Source organism: Myotis nattereri (assembly GCF_964212035.1).
Source record: "Myotis nattereri genome assembly, chromosome: 2".
Lineage (NCBI taxonomy): Eukaryota > Metazoa > Chordata > Mammalia > Chiroptera > Vespertilionidae > Myotis > Myotis nattereri.
The window spans coordinates 213916832-213932362 of NC_138076.1; the positions used below are offsets into that span (position 1 = coordinate 213916832).

The 15531-nt window shown below is 61.9% G+C and overlaps 1 protein-coding gene across 2 annotated transcripts in view; it reads left to right on the forward strand.

Moving 5' to 3' along the window:
- Window positions 1-15531, forward strand: part of FBLN1 (fibulin 1) — a 67835-nt gene that overhangs the window by 5644 nt on the left and 46660 nt on the right. For both annotated transcript variants that reach the window (XM_081083825.1, XM_081083826.1), the window contains exons 2-5: window positions 6755-6860; window positions 8962-9094; window positions 11147-11318; window positions 15233-15292. In XM_081083825.1, the coding sequence (XP_080939951.1) occupies window positions 6755-6860; window positions 8962-9094; window positions 11147-11318; window positions 15233-15292 (471 nt within the window). The remainder of the gene's footprint in view (window positions 1-6754; window positions 6861-8961; window positions 9095-11146; window positions 11319-15232; window positions 15293-15531) is intronic.

The following is a 15531-nucleotide window of genomic DNA, read 5'->3' on the forward strand; positions in this document are numbered from 1 at the left end:
AGCGTCCTGTTGGACACCCAGGTGGAGCAGGCTGGGAGAGGACCTGAAACAAAAATGCGGGCGTCTGCTGGATGAGACCTCCCGGGGGCAGCAGCGGGAGCCGGGTTCAGAGCCCTGCGGGCGACTCAGGGCGGGGAGGCACAGGTCGCTCACGCCTTCAGGGTGTGCCCGCTGCAGGGGGTGTTAGGTGGCGCTCTGCTCTGAGTGTCTGCCTGTGCTTCCCGGGCCTGCTTTTCCTTTCCGTGCTGGAAGCTCTGCTGCCTGCATTCGTTTCTCATCTTGCCCGAAGGCTTCTGTCCGCTTCCCACTCCCGCTGCTCTTGTCACTGTCCCCACCGCGCAGGCCAGGACGCCGCACGGAGAGGCAGGGCGTGGCCATGGGCACAGCTGCTCGGCGGCAGTGCCAGGCTCGCACCTGCAGCTGGGCTCTCACGTCGCATCCTGCAGGACCCAACCACCTCACACAGCTTCTCACGGAAACGTCTCAATTGTTCCAAGTCCCGATTCAGAGAAGCCACTGTTTCCTCCAGCGTCTCATTGGAATGTGCCCAGAGTCTCATGGGGTGTGCCCAGCGTTTCACTGGGGTATGCCCAGAGTCTCATGGGGGTGTGCCCAGCATTTCATGGGGTATGCCCAGAGTCTCATGGGGGTGTGCCCAGCGTTTCACTGGGGTATGCCCAGAGTCTCATGGGAGTGTGCCCAGCGTTTCACTGGGGTGTGCCCAGCGTCTCATGGGGGTGTGCCCACGGACTCTCAGGCCGCTCTGGGTACCTGCTTAACCTCTCCCTGCTCCCGTTTCATGGAGCTGCTCGGGTCCCTTGAGGGCATTGGTGCAATCATTCCTTCACAGACATTCGGCGAGTGCCAGCTGGGGGCAGGCCTGGGGCGCATGCAGAATGAGACAGCCCGTCCCAGCCCTCCTGGTAGCCCTCAGTGCACACACAGTTGATTATCGGTGCTGCGTGCTGGGAAGTGTGGGCCGCAGAGACCAGACGGGAAAGGGAACGCATCTGCCTGTTAGGGAGGGCTTCCCGGAGGAAGGGACCTTTGACTTGCCGTGGGTGTGACTGAGCCAGTGGAGGAGAGGGTGGGCCCAGGACCACCCAGCCCTGGAGGTCCAGCTTCCGAAAGCCCGGTGCAGAGCCCCCTGACAGGTGGAGGCCCACGGCCAGAGGGGCTGGGCCTGCGGGTGGGCTGCTGTGGAGATGTCGGGGGCGGGGGCGTGAGGACGGTGCTCACGTCCACTGCCTTGGTCACGGGAGTCGCTGCCGGGGCCCGAGCTGCTGGAGGGAGCCATGTGGATACTGCTCCTCCTTCCCTCCCGGGGATGAGCTGCTCTCGTGCGCCTCCTTCTGCTGGTTCTCTGTGCTAGAGCCCGTCTGCCTGTGACAGGAGCAGGCTCCCGGGTGTGAGGGCCCCGCCTCCTCCTGGGTGCCCTCACGCTAGACCTGCAAGGGATGAAGACCCACAGGGACACAACCCCGCGCCAATTGCCCAATGTCTCCCTGGCCTGTCTCCTTGTCACCTCTGCGTCCCTTGCCCCCACCTCCGAGCCTGGCACTGTGAACGTACAGATGAGGCCGGCCAGCCCGGAGAGCCGTGGGAAGGCCCAGGCTGGTCCCGCTGGCTGCCCAGGCTCTGAGGTCAGGGCCCCTGGAAGCGGGGGGCTGAGTGTCGCCGGTTCTGTCTGGTTGGGATTTCCCGTTGGCATCTCTGTGGTTGGCACCCCGTTGCATTTCAGGCCTCCTGGCTGTGTGGGTGCTGGGCACCGGGGGACCCGCGGACTTTTTGCTGCAGCTTTAGACGGTGCTCAATGGAACAGCTGGGGCGGGAGCCCGCAGGACACTCCCCCAGGACACACCTGGGTGCGACCACATTCCCAAACACCGGCCTGGCCTCGGAGGTGTGAGCTGGAGCCGAGGACGCTGAGCCGAGGAAGGACCTGCTGGTGCCGCTGACACACCTCCCTCCCCGAGGCACAGAGCTGGTCAGTTTCTGCGCTGTCAGGTGAGAAAATTAAAACAGGAAGCAGAGACCCACTCCACCACCCGTCAAATGTCAGCAAAGTGTGCACAGAAAGGGCATTCCGCTGCCTGGAGTCTAAGGACAAGGTCTCGGAGTGAAAAGAAGCCTCGTACCCGGAGCCGCCTGGCTGTGCGGGCAGGTGCCCTTGTCCTTTTCTGTCTCTCGTTTTGTTGCGTCCAGTGGAACCAGTGTCTGTCCAGAGCGGCTTTGGAAGGCCTGAGCTTGACTCCAGGCTGCCTCCTCCACCCACTTCACAGACGAGGAGACTGAGGCTGGACCTGCTCCCGATGGTGGAGTTTGTGGGCCCCGGGCCTGTCCCACCAAACGCTGCTCAGTAAGCAGCCTGGCTCGTACACCTCAGCGGCTCAGGGGCCAATCATGTGCTCCCCAGAGCCCCGGGATGCTCACAGCCAGCAGGATGTTCTGGAAGCTTCCGCCCGAGGAGTGGTGCAGGATCCCTCCGACTGCCAGCGGCACCTGGGCTCTTGGGAAAAACATGTCCACGTCTCCACTGCTCGCCACGCCCGTGAGCTCCTTGAACCACCAGCGTCAGCACTCTGCCAAGGCTTCGCTCACCTGGAAGAAGTTGTGTGTTAGCCGCTCACACGGTGGCAAGTGGTACCTGCACCGTGACCCAGGCTGTTGCCATCCGCCTGCTCCCTAGTGACTTCGGGCAGGGTGTCTGTTTCCTGAGGAGGGTGGCGTGGGGGTGTCAGCCATTGGATTTCATGTCAGCCTTGGGGAGTGTGTGGTTTGGACAGAACAGAATGTCCTCTCCTCACGGTGCCGTGACTTTATCTTACTTTGGAGATTCTGTGGCTCTAATGGAAGCTCTTTGCCTGGGTTAGTGCACGGATCTCCCAGCCCCTGCCCCTGCCACGGAGGAGAAAGGAGGCTCTGAGGTTAAGGGGAGGGGAGCTGGGCCTGGGCTGGGCAGTTTTTAAAATATCTTTCTTCTATGTATATAAAAGGCTAACATGCAAAGTGTCCCCTTGGGAGTTCGACTGGGAGACTGGGAGTTCGATCGCTCACTGTGGCATGCTGACCACCAGGGGGCGGCGCAGAATATGGAGGGCGACCAGTGGTGGCCGCAGGGCGCCGAGGGAGGGAGGGAAGGAGGAGGCGAGGAACCTGATAGGTCCTGATTGCCGGCCAGGCCTAGGGACCCCACCCATGCATGAATTTTGTGCACCGGCCGCTAGTGTATGTGTGTGTGTATTGTGTGTGTGTGTTGATTGATTGATTTCAGAGAGAAAGGGGAAAAGAGAAACATCAATGATGAGAGAGAATCATTGACCGGCTGCCCCCTGCACGTCCCACACTGGGGATGGAGTCCACAACTCGGGCATGTGCCCTGACCAGGAACTGAACTGTGACCTCCTGGTTCATAGGTTGAACCAGTGAGCCGTGCCGGCCGGGCTGGGCTGGGCAGCTTTAACCCACACATTGCCTTCCCTTGCAGCATGGGAGTCAAGGTTTTGCACGAGTTTCTTTTTGGTTTATGTTTGGCCTTGCACTTGGTGGCTCTGTCCCACAGTGAGGTTACGGAACCAGAGGTTGAAAGTGCTCCGTTGAAGCTTCTCGGAAGAGAGGGACGGGACCTGAGAGGGAAGGTTCCAGCCCAGCCCGTGGCCCCACGGCTTCCCCAGGGGCACCTCCAGCCCCGGACCAGGTGGGCAGTCGCGTGCGGCCACCTGCAGTCATGTCCCAGTTCAGTCGGAGCTGGTGACTCCTGAGGCTGAAAAATCCGAGATGACAGATCCCGGGGAGGGGGCGTGGGTTGGAAGTGAGGCCATTTCTGCTGGACAGTGGGTGCATGGGCCTGGCGCGGTGACAGGGGTTGAGGGGCTGAGAGGTGGTGGATGAGAGGGGTCCTCTCTGCAGGCCCATCGCGTGTCGGGCATTTATCGCCATTCAGAGGGGACGCTCTGTCCACATCTGCTCCCACATCTGCTCGTCACTGTGCAGCGAGGCTGTGGGCTCTCTCCCTGTCGGGCCCCAGGCACCGCCCCCAGGCGCCCCGCTCTGCAGGCTGTAGCCTGTGCTGCTTGCGTCCCAGGCGCCGGCGAGGACTCCCCCCTTTGCCGCCCTGAGAGGAAGGCTCTGTGAGCTCCAGAGTCCCGGGCGGGACCCTTTCCGAATGTGCCCGCGGCTCCGGAGGTTGAAAATGGTGGGCAGCGCTCCACGCACACGGGGTGTGGGAGAGAGGCCCCCCAGGCGGGCGGTGCAGGGGGCTGCGGGGGCTGGGACTGGATGGGGTGGGCCAGGCTGGGAGCAGCCGCGAGGGGGGACCACAGGCAGCAGAGCTGGGTCGGCTGCATGGGGGCCGCAGGGGGGGCATCCTCAGGGTCAGGCCACGTGGCTGGGTCCCCGTCGTCCGGGGGCGGGGGGGACCCGCAGCCACGTTTTATCTGACAGATAAGGCCCCCTGTTTTGTGGGTGCTTTTCTTGGATGAACTGGCGTGAGATGGAGGAAGGAGCATTCACGGTCCCGTGGCCGTGGGCTCCCTGCTGGGGGGTCCCTGCTCCCTGCTCTGTGCTGGGAGGCCTGCGGCGCTAGGACAGCTTTATCTGAGCCCCAGCCCGCGGCTCCCACCGTCACCAGCGGCGCCATCGGGGAACACGGAGAGGGGTCAGGCGGGCTGGCCGGGTCGCCTTAACCAAACCACCTCGGACCCCCTCCCCAGCCTGGGGAGCCCGGGAGAGTGAGGGCGGGGCCGGCCCGTCTCCCTGCGGAGAGCGGCTCCGCATCCCGGTGCCTGGGAAGGGAGCCCCGGCGGCTGCTGCTGTGGGACTGGGTTTGGGATGAGGGCCTCCTCTGGCATGTGCAGGGCCGGTGGCCAGCTCCTCCCAGGCGCTGACGGGCGGGTCATCGGGCAGCGGCGGTGTCCCCTCCCACCCGCGGGACGTGGTCCATACTCTGCACGGGGCCCGTGGCGTTGACCGCAGGGCGTCGAGGCTGGGGCTCCAGGAGGTCGGGCCTCGTGCTGAGCCCAGGAGTGAGCCTCCTTCCGGGGCCACCCGAGGGCCCGGCCTTGGAGGACAGATGAGCCCAAACAGAGCACCATGGCCGTCGGCGCCAAGAAACACGCCAGGCCTGGCGGGACTCACCCCCGGGGCGCCGGCAGCCCAGGACAGGGTGTCTCAGAGCCCGCTTCCGGGATGCCCTCCCCCCGGGGCCTCCCGTCCTGACCTCAGAGCCGCGGTGCGAACGCTCCGGCCGCGTGAGCTCCTGTGGCGGAGGGCACCCTGCTCCGCTCTGCTCCCCCCAGGGCACGGTGGGGTCCAGGGGGGCAGCGGCCTGAGTGGGACGCAGCCCGGGTTCCCATCGCCGTCCAGGCATCGTCCAGCCGCGAGGGCGAGGGCGCCTTTATCTTCTTCCTGTGAGCAAGGCCACGGCCGCCGGGTGGCTCGGCTGGCCGTGGTGCCGTCCCGGGCCCTGAACGGCCACGGGCTGGAATATTCAGGGCCTGTTCCCGGTTGCGGGTTTGTTCCCCAGAGGCAAGCGGTGGATGTTTCTCTCATGTTGATATTTCTCTGTCTCTCCCTCCCCCTTCCTTTCTCTCTAAAATTAAAAATCAAAACAAAACAGAAACTGCCTTGGATGGTGTTGCTAGGCCCAGGCCTCTGCAGGAGGCAGCCAATCACTGTGTCTCTCACATCGATGTTTCTCCCCCCTCCCTCCCTGGTGTGCGTCCCCCACTCGCCAGGCTGCGTCCCCCCCACCCTCACATGAGAAGCCGTCCTTGGTTGTCCCACTTTTGGGCACCAGCCCTGCTGGGACCTCCAGGCCCCCCATTCTGCACTCTTCATGGTTCATGGCACCAACCATCTGGCCTGTAGGGGGTCAGTCGTGTCCTGGATGCCCTGACGCTCGGCTGGATGGCGGCTCAGTCGCGCCTCTGTCATCCGCACCCGTCTTTCTCGCCCTCTGGACCGTGGAGACAGGGTCCCCGCCTGGGCAGGCCCATGTCTGAGTGTCCAGCGTGTGGGCGGGGCCTCGGGTGCTGAGCTGCAGGCGTGGGAACTGGGTTTGGGAGATACTAGCTGAGGTTTAGGCTTTTGAGGAAGGAGTGGGGTGTGTGCGTCTGGCCCGGGGCCCAGTGGGTTTCTAGTACGAAATGGATGTGGCCTGGCCGGGTGGCTCAGTGGTTGTGTGTCGTCCCATGAACCAAGAGATCACCAGTTCAATTCCCAGTCAGGGCACGTGCCTGGGTGCAGGCTCCATCCCCAGTAGGAAGTGTGCAGAAGGCAGCCAATCAATGATTCTTTCTCTCTATCCTTCTCCCTTCCTCTCTCTAAAAACCAGTAAAAAAACAAAAAGAAAAAACCCTAGTTGGTGTGGCTCAGTGGATAGAGCATTGGCCTGCGGACTGAAGGGTCCCGGGTTCGATTCCGGTCAAGGACACATGCCCGGGTTGTAGGCTCGATGTCCAGTGTGGGGCGTGCAGGAGGCAGCCAGTCAGTGGTCCTCTGTCATCATTGATGTTTCCATCTCTCTCCCTCTCCCTTCCTCTCTGAAATCAATAAAAATATGTTTTTTAAAGAGAGAGAGAAGTGGATGTGCACGGCCTCAGACCAGCCTGGGGCTGGAGTGGAGACCGAAGGACGGGCCTCCGGGTGGTACTGTGGGGGGGGGAGCCCCCGCCGTCCGAGGGACACGGCTCGTCAGAGGGGACCTCCTGTGGGGGCAGGTCATCGCTCTTCACCAGCCCCGTCTCCCCCACAGCGCGCGCAGACGTCCCCATGGAGGCCTGCTGTGCGGACGGACACCGCACGGCCACGCAGCACAGGGCCTGCTCGCTGCCCTACGCCTCGGAGTCCAAGGAGTGCAGGTGCGTTTCCGCGGCCTTCGCGGCACCGGTGGGTGTCCTTCAGGGCACGTGGGGTGGGGCCACCAGCACGATGATCTGGGGGGCGGTCCCCCCGCCGCAGCTCGACACTGGCCAGGTCACTGCCCACCATGTACACGTGCTGGGACCTCCCACCTTCTCCAGAACTTTCTCACCTTCCAAACAAACTCTGTCCCGTTAAACACCTGCTCTCACCCCTTCCCCTCCACCTCCCCTCCCCCGCCCGGCCCCTGGCGCCCACCACCCGCCTTTCTGTCTGTGAATTCGGAACCGCGCACGCAGCACTTGTCCTCTGTGACCGGCTGGCTTCCCTCCGCGTGGCGAGTCAGATCCCACTGAGGGGAGGGCTCGCCCTGCTTGCGTGCTGCTGTGACGGGGGTGGGGTGGGGGGGTGGGGGTGCTCAGGGCCTCGGGGCAGCAATTAACCGGCCGTAGGAACGTTTAAAACAGGCCCCCCTGCCTGTTTAGTCAGGGCGCTGCTCCCTTTTCCCTTAGATGTCACATAAAAAACGACAACAGGCCCTGACCGGTATGGCTCAGTGGATAGAGCATCGGCCTGCGGACTAAAGGGTCTCAGGTTCGATTCCGGTCAAGGGCATGTGCCTTGGTTGTGGGCACATACCCAGTAGGGGGTGTGCAGGAGGCAGCTGGTCGATGTTTCTCTCTCATCGATGTTTCTAACTCTCTATCGCTCTCACTTCCTCTTTGTAAAAAACCAATAAAATATATTAAAAAAAAAAACCAAAAACAAACAAACAAAAAAAACGACAACGGCAACACAATAGCTATCCCATGTGAGTGAATCAAAATTAGACCATTTTTGGTCAGATCAGCAGAAATGCATGTTTTCTGGCCTGCCGCAGGGCTCTTGTAATCAGTCTGTGTGTGCCCTGAGGCGGGAAAGGCCGAAATCGCTGCTTGGGGGTACACACCCGGAAGTGGGGTTCTGGGTCCAGGGCGGTTCGCTTTCTCATTTTCTGAGGAACCGTCGCGCTGCCGCCACCGCATGCATCCCCCTCCCCGCCCCCCGCAGTGCACGCGGTCCCTTCCTGCACCCTCGCCAGCACTTGCTTCCTGTTCAGCCAATGCTTTCGCATGAGCGGACGGACGGACGCATATCTGGTTGCTCTTCCTGACAAGTTAGTGAAATGCCTGTTATTTGCAAGCCCACCCAAAGCATGAGCAACAGGCAAGCCCATCCCAGAGCTGGAGGGCGTTCTGGAACCACAGGGGAAGCAGGGTGCAGAGCCCCCAGGGGGAGGAGGAGGGGAAAGGCGGGCTGGGGCTGCTGCCCAGGGCAGAGGTGGTCTGGCCGAAGCGCAGGGAGGCTGGGGGGGGTGGGGAAGTGGCCACGGTCTCCGGACAGGTGTGCTCGGTGGCCCCTCCTGCCCTGGCTGGTTTGGGCCGAAGCCGGGGTTATTTAGGGTCTGGTGGGAGCCATGCCTGTGACTTGCACACTCCTGCTCGCCTGCCCACCCCTCACTCTGCTCCTTGGGCAAGCTACTCCACCTCTGGAGCTACTCCCTCCGAGTCTGGAAAGTGGGGATGAGTGTCGAGATGAATCCGACTTGGAGGAGGATGAGGGGTCTGGCCCAGAGTCAGCAAGCAGCTGCCTGCATTTTTTATTTTTTGAATCCTCACCTGAGGATATTTTTCCATTGCTTTCAGAGAGCGTGGAAGGGAGGCGAGGAGAGAGGGACAGAAACATCCATGTGAGGGGGAGACATCCATTGGTTGCCTCCTGCACGTGCCACACCTGGGGCAGGGAGCGGACCCATAATCCTTCGGTGTGCACAAGCCGGCACTCTAACCACGGGGCTACCGGCCAGGGCAGGCTGTCTTTATTTTTTAAGCAGATGGGAACATTCTGTGGTGAGGCTCAGAGCTCAGGGAGGCGATCGGGGCTCTGGTGGGACAACTGGGTCTCCTCACTCGGCCCCAGCACCCTGCCCCGTGTTCAGTCTTTCTAACACTCCCTGAGCACCCTGTGTGCCACGCGCTGTGTGTGTGTGGGTGAGAGGGGGTGGGTTGGGAGCCCCCAGCAGAGCTGCGGCCCTCACCAGCGCTCCGCCCTCCCCTACAGGATGGTCCAGGAGCAGTGCTGCCACAGCCAGCTGGAGGAGCTGCACTGCGCCACTGGCATCAACCTGGCCAACGAGCAGGACAGCTGCGCCGTGCCCGCCGCCAACGCCAGCCTGGAGGCCGTGTTCGTGAAGGTGCGCCCCTCCTGCCAGCGCGGGCCCTCCCAGCTCAGCGGCCATGCCCGTCAGCGGGCGGCCGGGCACCCCCACCACACCCCCAGCTCCGGCCCCTCTCCTGTAGAGCAGCAGTGGACCCCGCCCAGGAGGGAGGGGCACTCAAGTCTCCCCGCCTCCTCCAGTTTCATCACTGAACCCCCGGCAACACCTGGGCCCAGTCCAGCACTGGGCAAGCGGGGATGGAGGGACCCAGCCTTGCCCTGAGGACTCCGGTCCTGGGCCTTCAAGCAGAGGTCAGGGCAGGGGTCACCTGGGCTCAGGGCCTTCAGAACCTCCCCTCAGTTCAAGGCCCCCCCCTCCCCCCCCCCCCCGCACACACATACACACACTCAGGATCCTCAAGCTTCTCTCCCTCCAGGGCTCAGAGTGGGCTCCCACTAAGGCCTCTAATAATATGACCTTCATAACCGCCTAGAAGAGGACCCTGAGGTTCAGAGAGGACCACATTCCAAAGTGGCTTCTCAGGACCCACAGGAGAGGGGTTGGTGAGGCAGAGCTGGAAGTGGGTCCATCAGGCCCAGAGAGCCCGGCACTGAGCAGATGCTAAGCTGTGACTGACCGACAGAGACCCCCCCGGGGCTCCAGGCCGGTCCTTGGGGCCTCCGTCCTGGAAGGGGGCACCTCTGCGTGGGCGTGGGGCGCTCCAGACGGTGTTCCCAGGACTGGGAGCTGCAGATAAATGAATGAGCTGCCCAGGCTGCCCCTCTCCCGCCTCCCGAGGGTGGGACCTAGACTGGCCTTGAGTTCGGGCTGGCGAGTTGCCTGGTAAGGGGGCATCGCTGGAGGTGCCCAGTGACGAACTGAATTCCCTGGAAAAAACATTTCCTGCTCCCAGTCAGGAAGCGAGGGAGTCAGGGAGCCAGATGGAAATGTAGCCTGGATCCCCAGAGGAGCTGTGTGGGCTCCTCCACACGGACGGGGGTGGGGGGTGGGGGGGAGCTTTCCGTGGAGAAGGGAGGGCCCAGCGCTCCTCTGCCGCCCCCAGCCTGTTGCGCTTTTGGGAGGCAGCTCTGGTGTGAGGTAGGGCCGGTGGGGGGGGGGGGGGGTGCGGTCTGGCCAAGGGCCTGGGAGCGAGGGCCTGATTGACGGCCAGGGGCCCCTCCCGGGGCAGGACTGGCTCTGCAGACGCCGTCTGCCTGGCACATAGCAGGCAGCTCGCCGTGTCCCCAGACGTGAGCAAAAGGAAGGTCCAAAGAGAGCATGGAACATTCTAGCGGGAGCGGAACAGGTCCCGCTGGCGGATGAGGGATGTGTGTTTCGGGGAAGGGTGACTCATCGGCACCAGGTGGAGGAGGGCCACCCGCCTGGCAGCAGACGGGCTGATGGAGGACCCGCACCCCCACGGAGGCCGCCAAGGCCCAGCCCTGCCTCCTGCTCCCGCTCCCGCCCCCGCCCCTGCCCCCCGCCTCGTGGGCCTTTGGAAAGTTTGGCTCCTCTTAGGAGTAAAGACAGAGCAGCTCTCCATACAGCAGGGGGGACGTTGTCCCCAGCTCAGGTGTGACTTTGGGGAGTGCCGGGGTCCAGGGGGCAGGCAGCGACTCTGTTTGAAGTCCTGGGCTTTTCAAATGCAGGAGTTGCTGCCTGCGCCTGGACCGCCCTGCCCTCCGGAGGGAGCAGGGAGACTTGCACATTCCCGGTCCTGGCTGGGCTCTGGGCCCAGGGAGAAATCTCAGACCCGCAGGAGCTGCAGGAGCCCCCCTGACCTGGCGGGCCCCTCTCATGCCTCCTCTTCCTGGAGGCGTGGGGCCTGCAGGGCCGGGGTGCTGGGGCCCGTGGAACAAGTCCTGGCGCTGGCCCCGTGAAGGTCCCTTTCCAGAGCGGGGCCTGGGAGATGTGTGGCTCGGCCTGCCTCGCTGTCTGCTGCCCCGCTTAGAGGAGGTGGTCAGCACGTGTCCAGCGGCCCAGGGAGCGTGGACACGGGAGTGCCGTGGGCACGGGCGGGGCGTGGGCACGGGAGGGGCGGAGAGGCCGTGGTGGGGTGTCTGACTCCTCCGTCCCGCCTCTTTGCAGAGGTGCTGCCACTGCTGCCTCCTGGGGCGGGCGGCCCAGGCCCAGGGCCAGAGCTGCGAGTACAACCTCATGGTCGGCTACCAGTGCGGCCTGGTCTTCCGGGCCTGCTGCGTCAAGGGCCAGGAGACCTCGGACTTGGCCCCTGCAGACAATGGGCACCTCCAGGACACAGGTAACTCCCCTGCTGTCCCCGCTGGGCAGTGCGCTCGCCAGGGCCATCCAGAGAAACAGCCATTGCGCGGGCACGTGTGTGCGTATGCGTGTGTGTGCATGTGTGTGTGTGTGTGTGTGCGCGCATGCAGAGAGAGGAGAGGAGAGACTGATGTATGCGAAGGGATTGGCTCGCACAGCTGTGGGCACTGGCAGTGTCAGGGCAGGGCAGGCACCCGAGAGCTGAAGTTGCAGCTCCAGTGCGAAGGCCGCCTGCCGGCAGAACTTCCTCTTGCTTGGGGCGGGGTGGGGTTAGGCTTTCTCTTACATCCTTCACCGGATTAGACAAGGCCCGCCCCCGTTCCGGAGAGCGATCTGCTTTACTGCAAGTCTGCTTATTTGAATGTTAGTCTCACCTGAAAATCCCGGCGCGGTGATATCCAGACTAGTGTTTGATCAAACAGCGGGGTATCACGGCCCCCCGAGCTGACACATAAAATTCACCGTCACAACAGGCAGGTCCGCACACACGCCTGCCGTTGCCTTTAATTCAGCTGCCAACAGATTGCAGTTGTCAGAGCAGGTTCCTGTGCGTGTCCTCCTCTGAGACCCCTCCTGGAGGGAGGCTGAGGGCTCGGGGTCTGGGTTCTGACAAGTCAGGCTCATGTCCCCTCCTGACCTGACTTTTCGGCAAACTGCTTTATCTGGGCCTCCATTTCCTCATCTGTGAAATGGGGACAATGACAGCCCCACTCCCTAAGGCTGGGGGGTTGAAAGGGAGGATGAGTGTGAGGTGGCGTGGTGCCTGCCTGGCTCCAGACACATTTGCGGCCCCAGTTCTCCCCTGTCCCCCCACAGCCCTGGGCAGAGCGGGTGGCTGGCCTTGCTCTTATTCCCCGGTGAGGACCTGATGCTCAAGGTCACATGGCCGACACACAGAGGAGAGAGAGCTGGCCTCTCTCTCCATCTGGACTCGATGATTTGCAGACGAGAGGCTGGGGTGCCACCTGCCAATAGCAGGCTATGCCCTTGCAGATAACAGATACTTACTCAGCGAAGGGTGCGTGACCCCAGGAGCAGCGCTGAGAGAGCTCCCTGCCCTGTGTCCACCGGTTCTGTCTCTCCACCGTCCATCTGTCCCCAGCCAGACAAACCCTGACGCCTCCGGGCCTGGAGTTCCAGGGTGAGGAGGCCGCTGATTGCTTAATAATCTCTTCCCCTGATGCAGCGATTTCCTGTGGATGCGAATACCCCCGGAGCACTGCGGGCGTGTGCTCTGCCCCAGCCTGCTGCGGGCTGTGCTGCAGGCTGTGCTGCCTTCTCACTCTGAGTCCCCCCCACCTCCCCCCAGTTAAAAGTGGGGGCAGGAAGGACTTAGGAAGGAGGACTCACAGACCCGAGGTCCCTAACTCAGGTCATCCATCCCTGCGGCTTTGGGCTTAGCCGGCAGCCCAGGGTGTGGGCGAGATGGATGTCTTTCATTTTTCACTCCTGGTTTCTCATTCCCAGCCCCTCGCAGCCCTGGGGCTGATTTCGGTATCGGAGCCACATTCCAGCCGCTCCTTGACTTTTGAAACCAGAGATGACATTTTTACTTTAAACCCGAACCGTCCTCCTGGGGGAGAATTCCTTCTGGTCTCTGGGGAGGACTTTTGTTGATTTATGTCTTGTTTCGATAAATATCTCCGGCTCTTCCGCTCCAGATGTCTCCTGTCTCCCCCGCCTTTTCCCAGCTTCGGTCCTTGCCCCAGGCTTTCCTTGGAGTCTCTGTGAGCACTCCCTCCCCCTTCCACTCACACCCCCCCCCCCCCAGCTGTGCCTTCCTCCCACCGCGGGTGTTTATTGTGGGCTTACTGTGTGCTGCCTCGAGGCCACACTGAGGGCCACAGACCCCTGCTGCCCTGTGACAAAATAAGTACAGAATTGAGAGCAAGCTTTTGGAAACTTCTGTAAGCATTCGATCGAGTCCATTGTGTCTGTTTAACTGAAAAAAATCAAGGTTCGAATGTCTGTTTTCCTAACTTACTTTTCCTAGTAATTCGATTTTATTACATGCTGTCAGGGTATTGGCCTAAGGCTGGGGAGAGAACCCTGCTCCTTCACCACGGGTGGTTGGGGAAGCCTGGTTATTCCCATTCTACAGATTGGCAGACCGAGGCTGGGGAAGTGCAGGTTCGGGATTCGTTTTCTAGCAGGGATGGCAGTCTTTCCATGGCAAGCGCGCTGGCTCCCACAGAACGCCCCGGTCATCTTGATGACCTCAGCACCCAGCTGACAAAGGGTTCCTCAGCAGTCCTCCTGGCCTTGTCACACCAGCCCGTTGGAGGGCGGGGGCTGGACACCCTGGCCTGTGCTGGGCCCACGAAGGAGACTTGCTCTTTGCCAGCTTGAAGGCACCAAGTGAAAGGAATGTCCCTAAAAGAGAAAATGCCCCGAGGGACGGTGCCCCGCCTCCTAGCCTAGAAGAGGGGCCCGCCCGCAAGCCTTCTGCTGCGTTCCTCTCCGGGTGGGAAGTGCTTTGAGCATCCAGAGGCCCTTATGGGTTTGAGTAGCTCCCGAGGAAGAATGCCTTGTGCACGCTTAGGATGTGCAAGTTACGTTAGATTGGATTTTACAGTAGAATTACTAGTGCTTCTTCCAAATGACGGTTATTGTTCCACTGCGCACGTGTCATGTGCTCGCTGTGGGCCTTTAGAAGATCCAGGAAGGTGGAAGGGAGAGGACAGCCACGTGGGCACGGAGGTAGGCACTGTTACTATAGGAACCCTACACAGAGATGGGGACTGTTGCTAATGGCCACTGAGCTGTGGTTGACTTGTGACCACTGTCTGGTGGGCGTGTCCCCAGCCTCAGACGGCTTGGTTTTCACGTGTTCCTTCCCACCCTTGGCCGTGCCACCGGAGTCGGAAGGACCGATCCGTTTCTCTCCCGCCAGGCGACTGGCGGGGCACTGGTCTGTGCGGAGTGCTGGCCCCAAGCAGAGCTCACACACCTTTATTTCTTGAGTCGAGGGAGTGACGACTGATGCTGGCACCACATTGAGCTTTGCAGGCAGACAGCCTAACAGAAGTGTCTTCACGTCCCAGGACGGCAGTGATAGAATCCCACGGCCTGGGTGGGGCGTAACCAGCAGGCAAGCGTTGCCTCACTGTCTGTGTGTCTGGTTGTGTCCAAATGCCCCCTTTCTCTAAGGGTGCAGGCATTGGCTCTGGGCCCACCCCGTGGCCTCATCCTACTTGCTCACCTGCAAAGACCCTTCCCCAGTGAGTCCACGTGCAGGTGTGGGTTAGGGCCTCGGCCCCTGGGGCACACGTTCCCCCGCAGCGCAGGCTGCTCCCGGTGCGTTGCTGCAGGTGTGGGTGTGATGTGATGGACAGCGGCCAAGAGGCCTCTGCTGAAATAGTCAAGTCATTTGGACAGCGTGACAGGCTGCGAGGCCGGCCGGACATTCCAGGCCCTCGGGCCCAGGCTGCCTCTGTTAGAACGGATCTGTTGGAGATCTGGCCACTGTTATGAGTCCATTCTCTTTTTTTTTTTTTTTTTTTTTAAATATATTTTATTGATTTTTTTCACAGAGAAGAAGGGAGAGGGATAGAAAGTCAGAAACATCGATGAGAGAGATCGATCAGCTGCCTCCTGCACGCCCCCCAGTGGGGACGTGCCTGCAACCAAGGTACATGCCCCTGACCGGAATCGAACCCGGGACCCTTGAGTCCGCAGGCCGACGCTCTATCCACTGAGCCAAACCGGTTCGGCCCATTCTCTTTTTAAAAGGATATAGTGAATAAATACTGAGCTGTTAGGGGTAGTACAGACGGGCATTACTGCCTGATGTGCCCAAGAAGACAGACTACTCAGTGTCTCTGAGAGAAGGCGGGGCGCTGGGGCAGGTTAACGGGGCGCTGGGTGGTCACGTGTCCTTGCCTGTGCCCACAGCTAAGCTCTCGGAGGCGGAGGAGGAGCAGGAGGACCCGTACCTGAATGACCGCTGCCGAGGTGAGGCTGTCCCTCCGGCCGTGGGGCCGGCAATGAGGCGGAGTCAGTGCTGTCTGCTTAGGAGCTTGACCGCAGGTGGCGCTCAGGTTCGCCTGGAGCTGCCCGCTGGCTGGGAGTCCACTGGGTCACTGTCCTCTGCCTGGCTCCTTTACTTCCTCCCTCCTCGCTAGGGCCTGGAGAGGGGGAGGAGGAGGGGAAGGGGGAGGGGGAGGGGAGGCCTGGAGAGGGAGAGGGAGAGG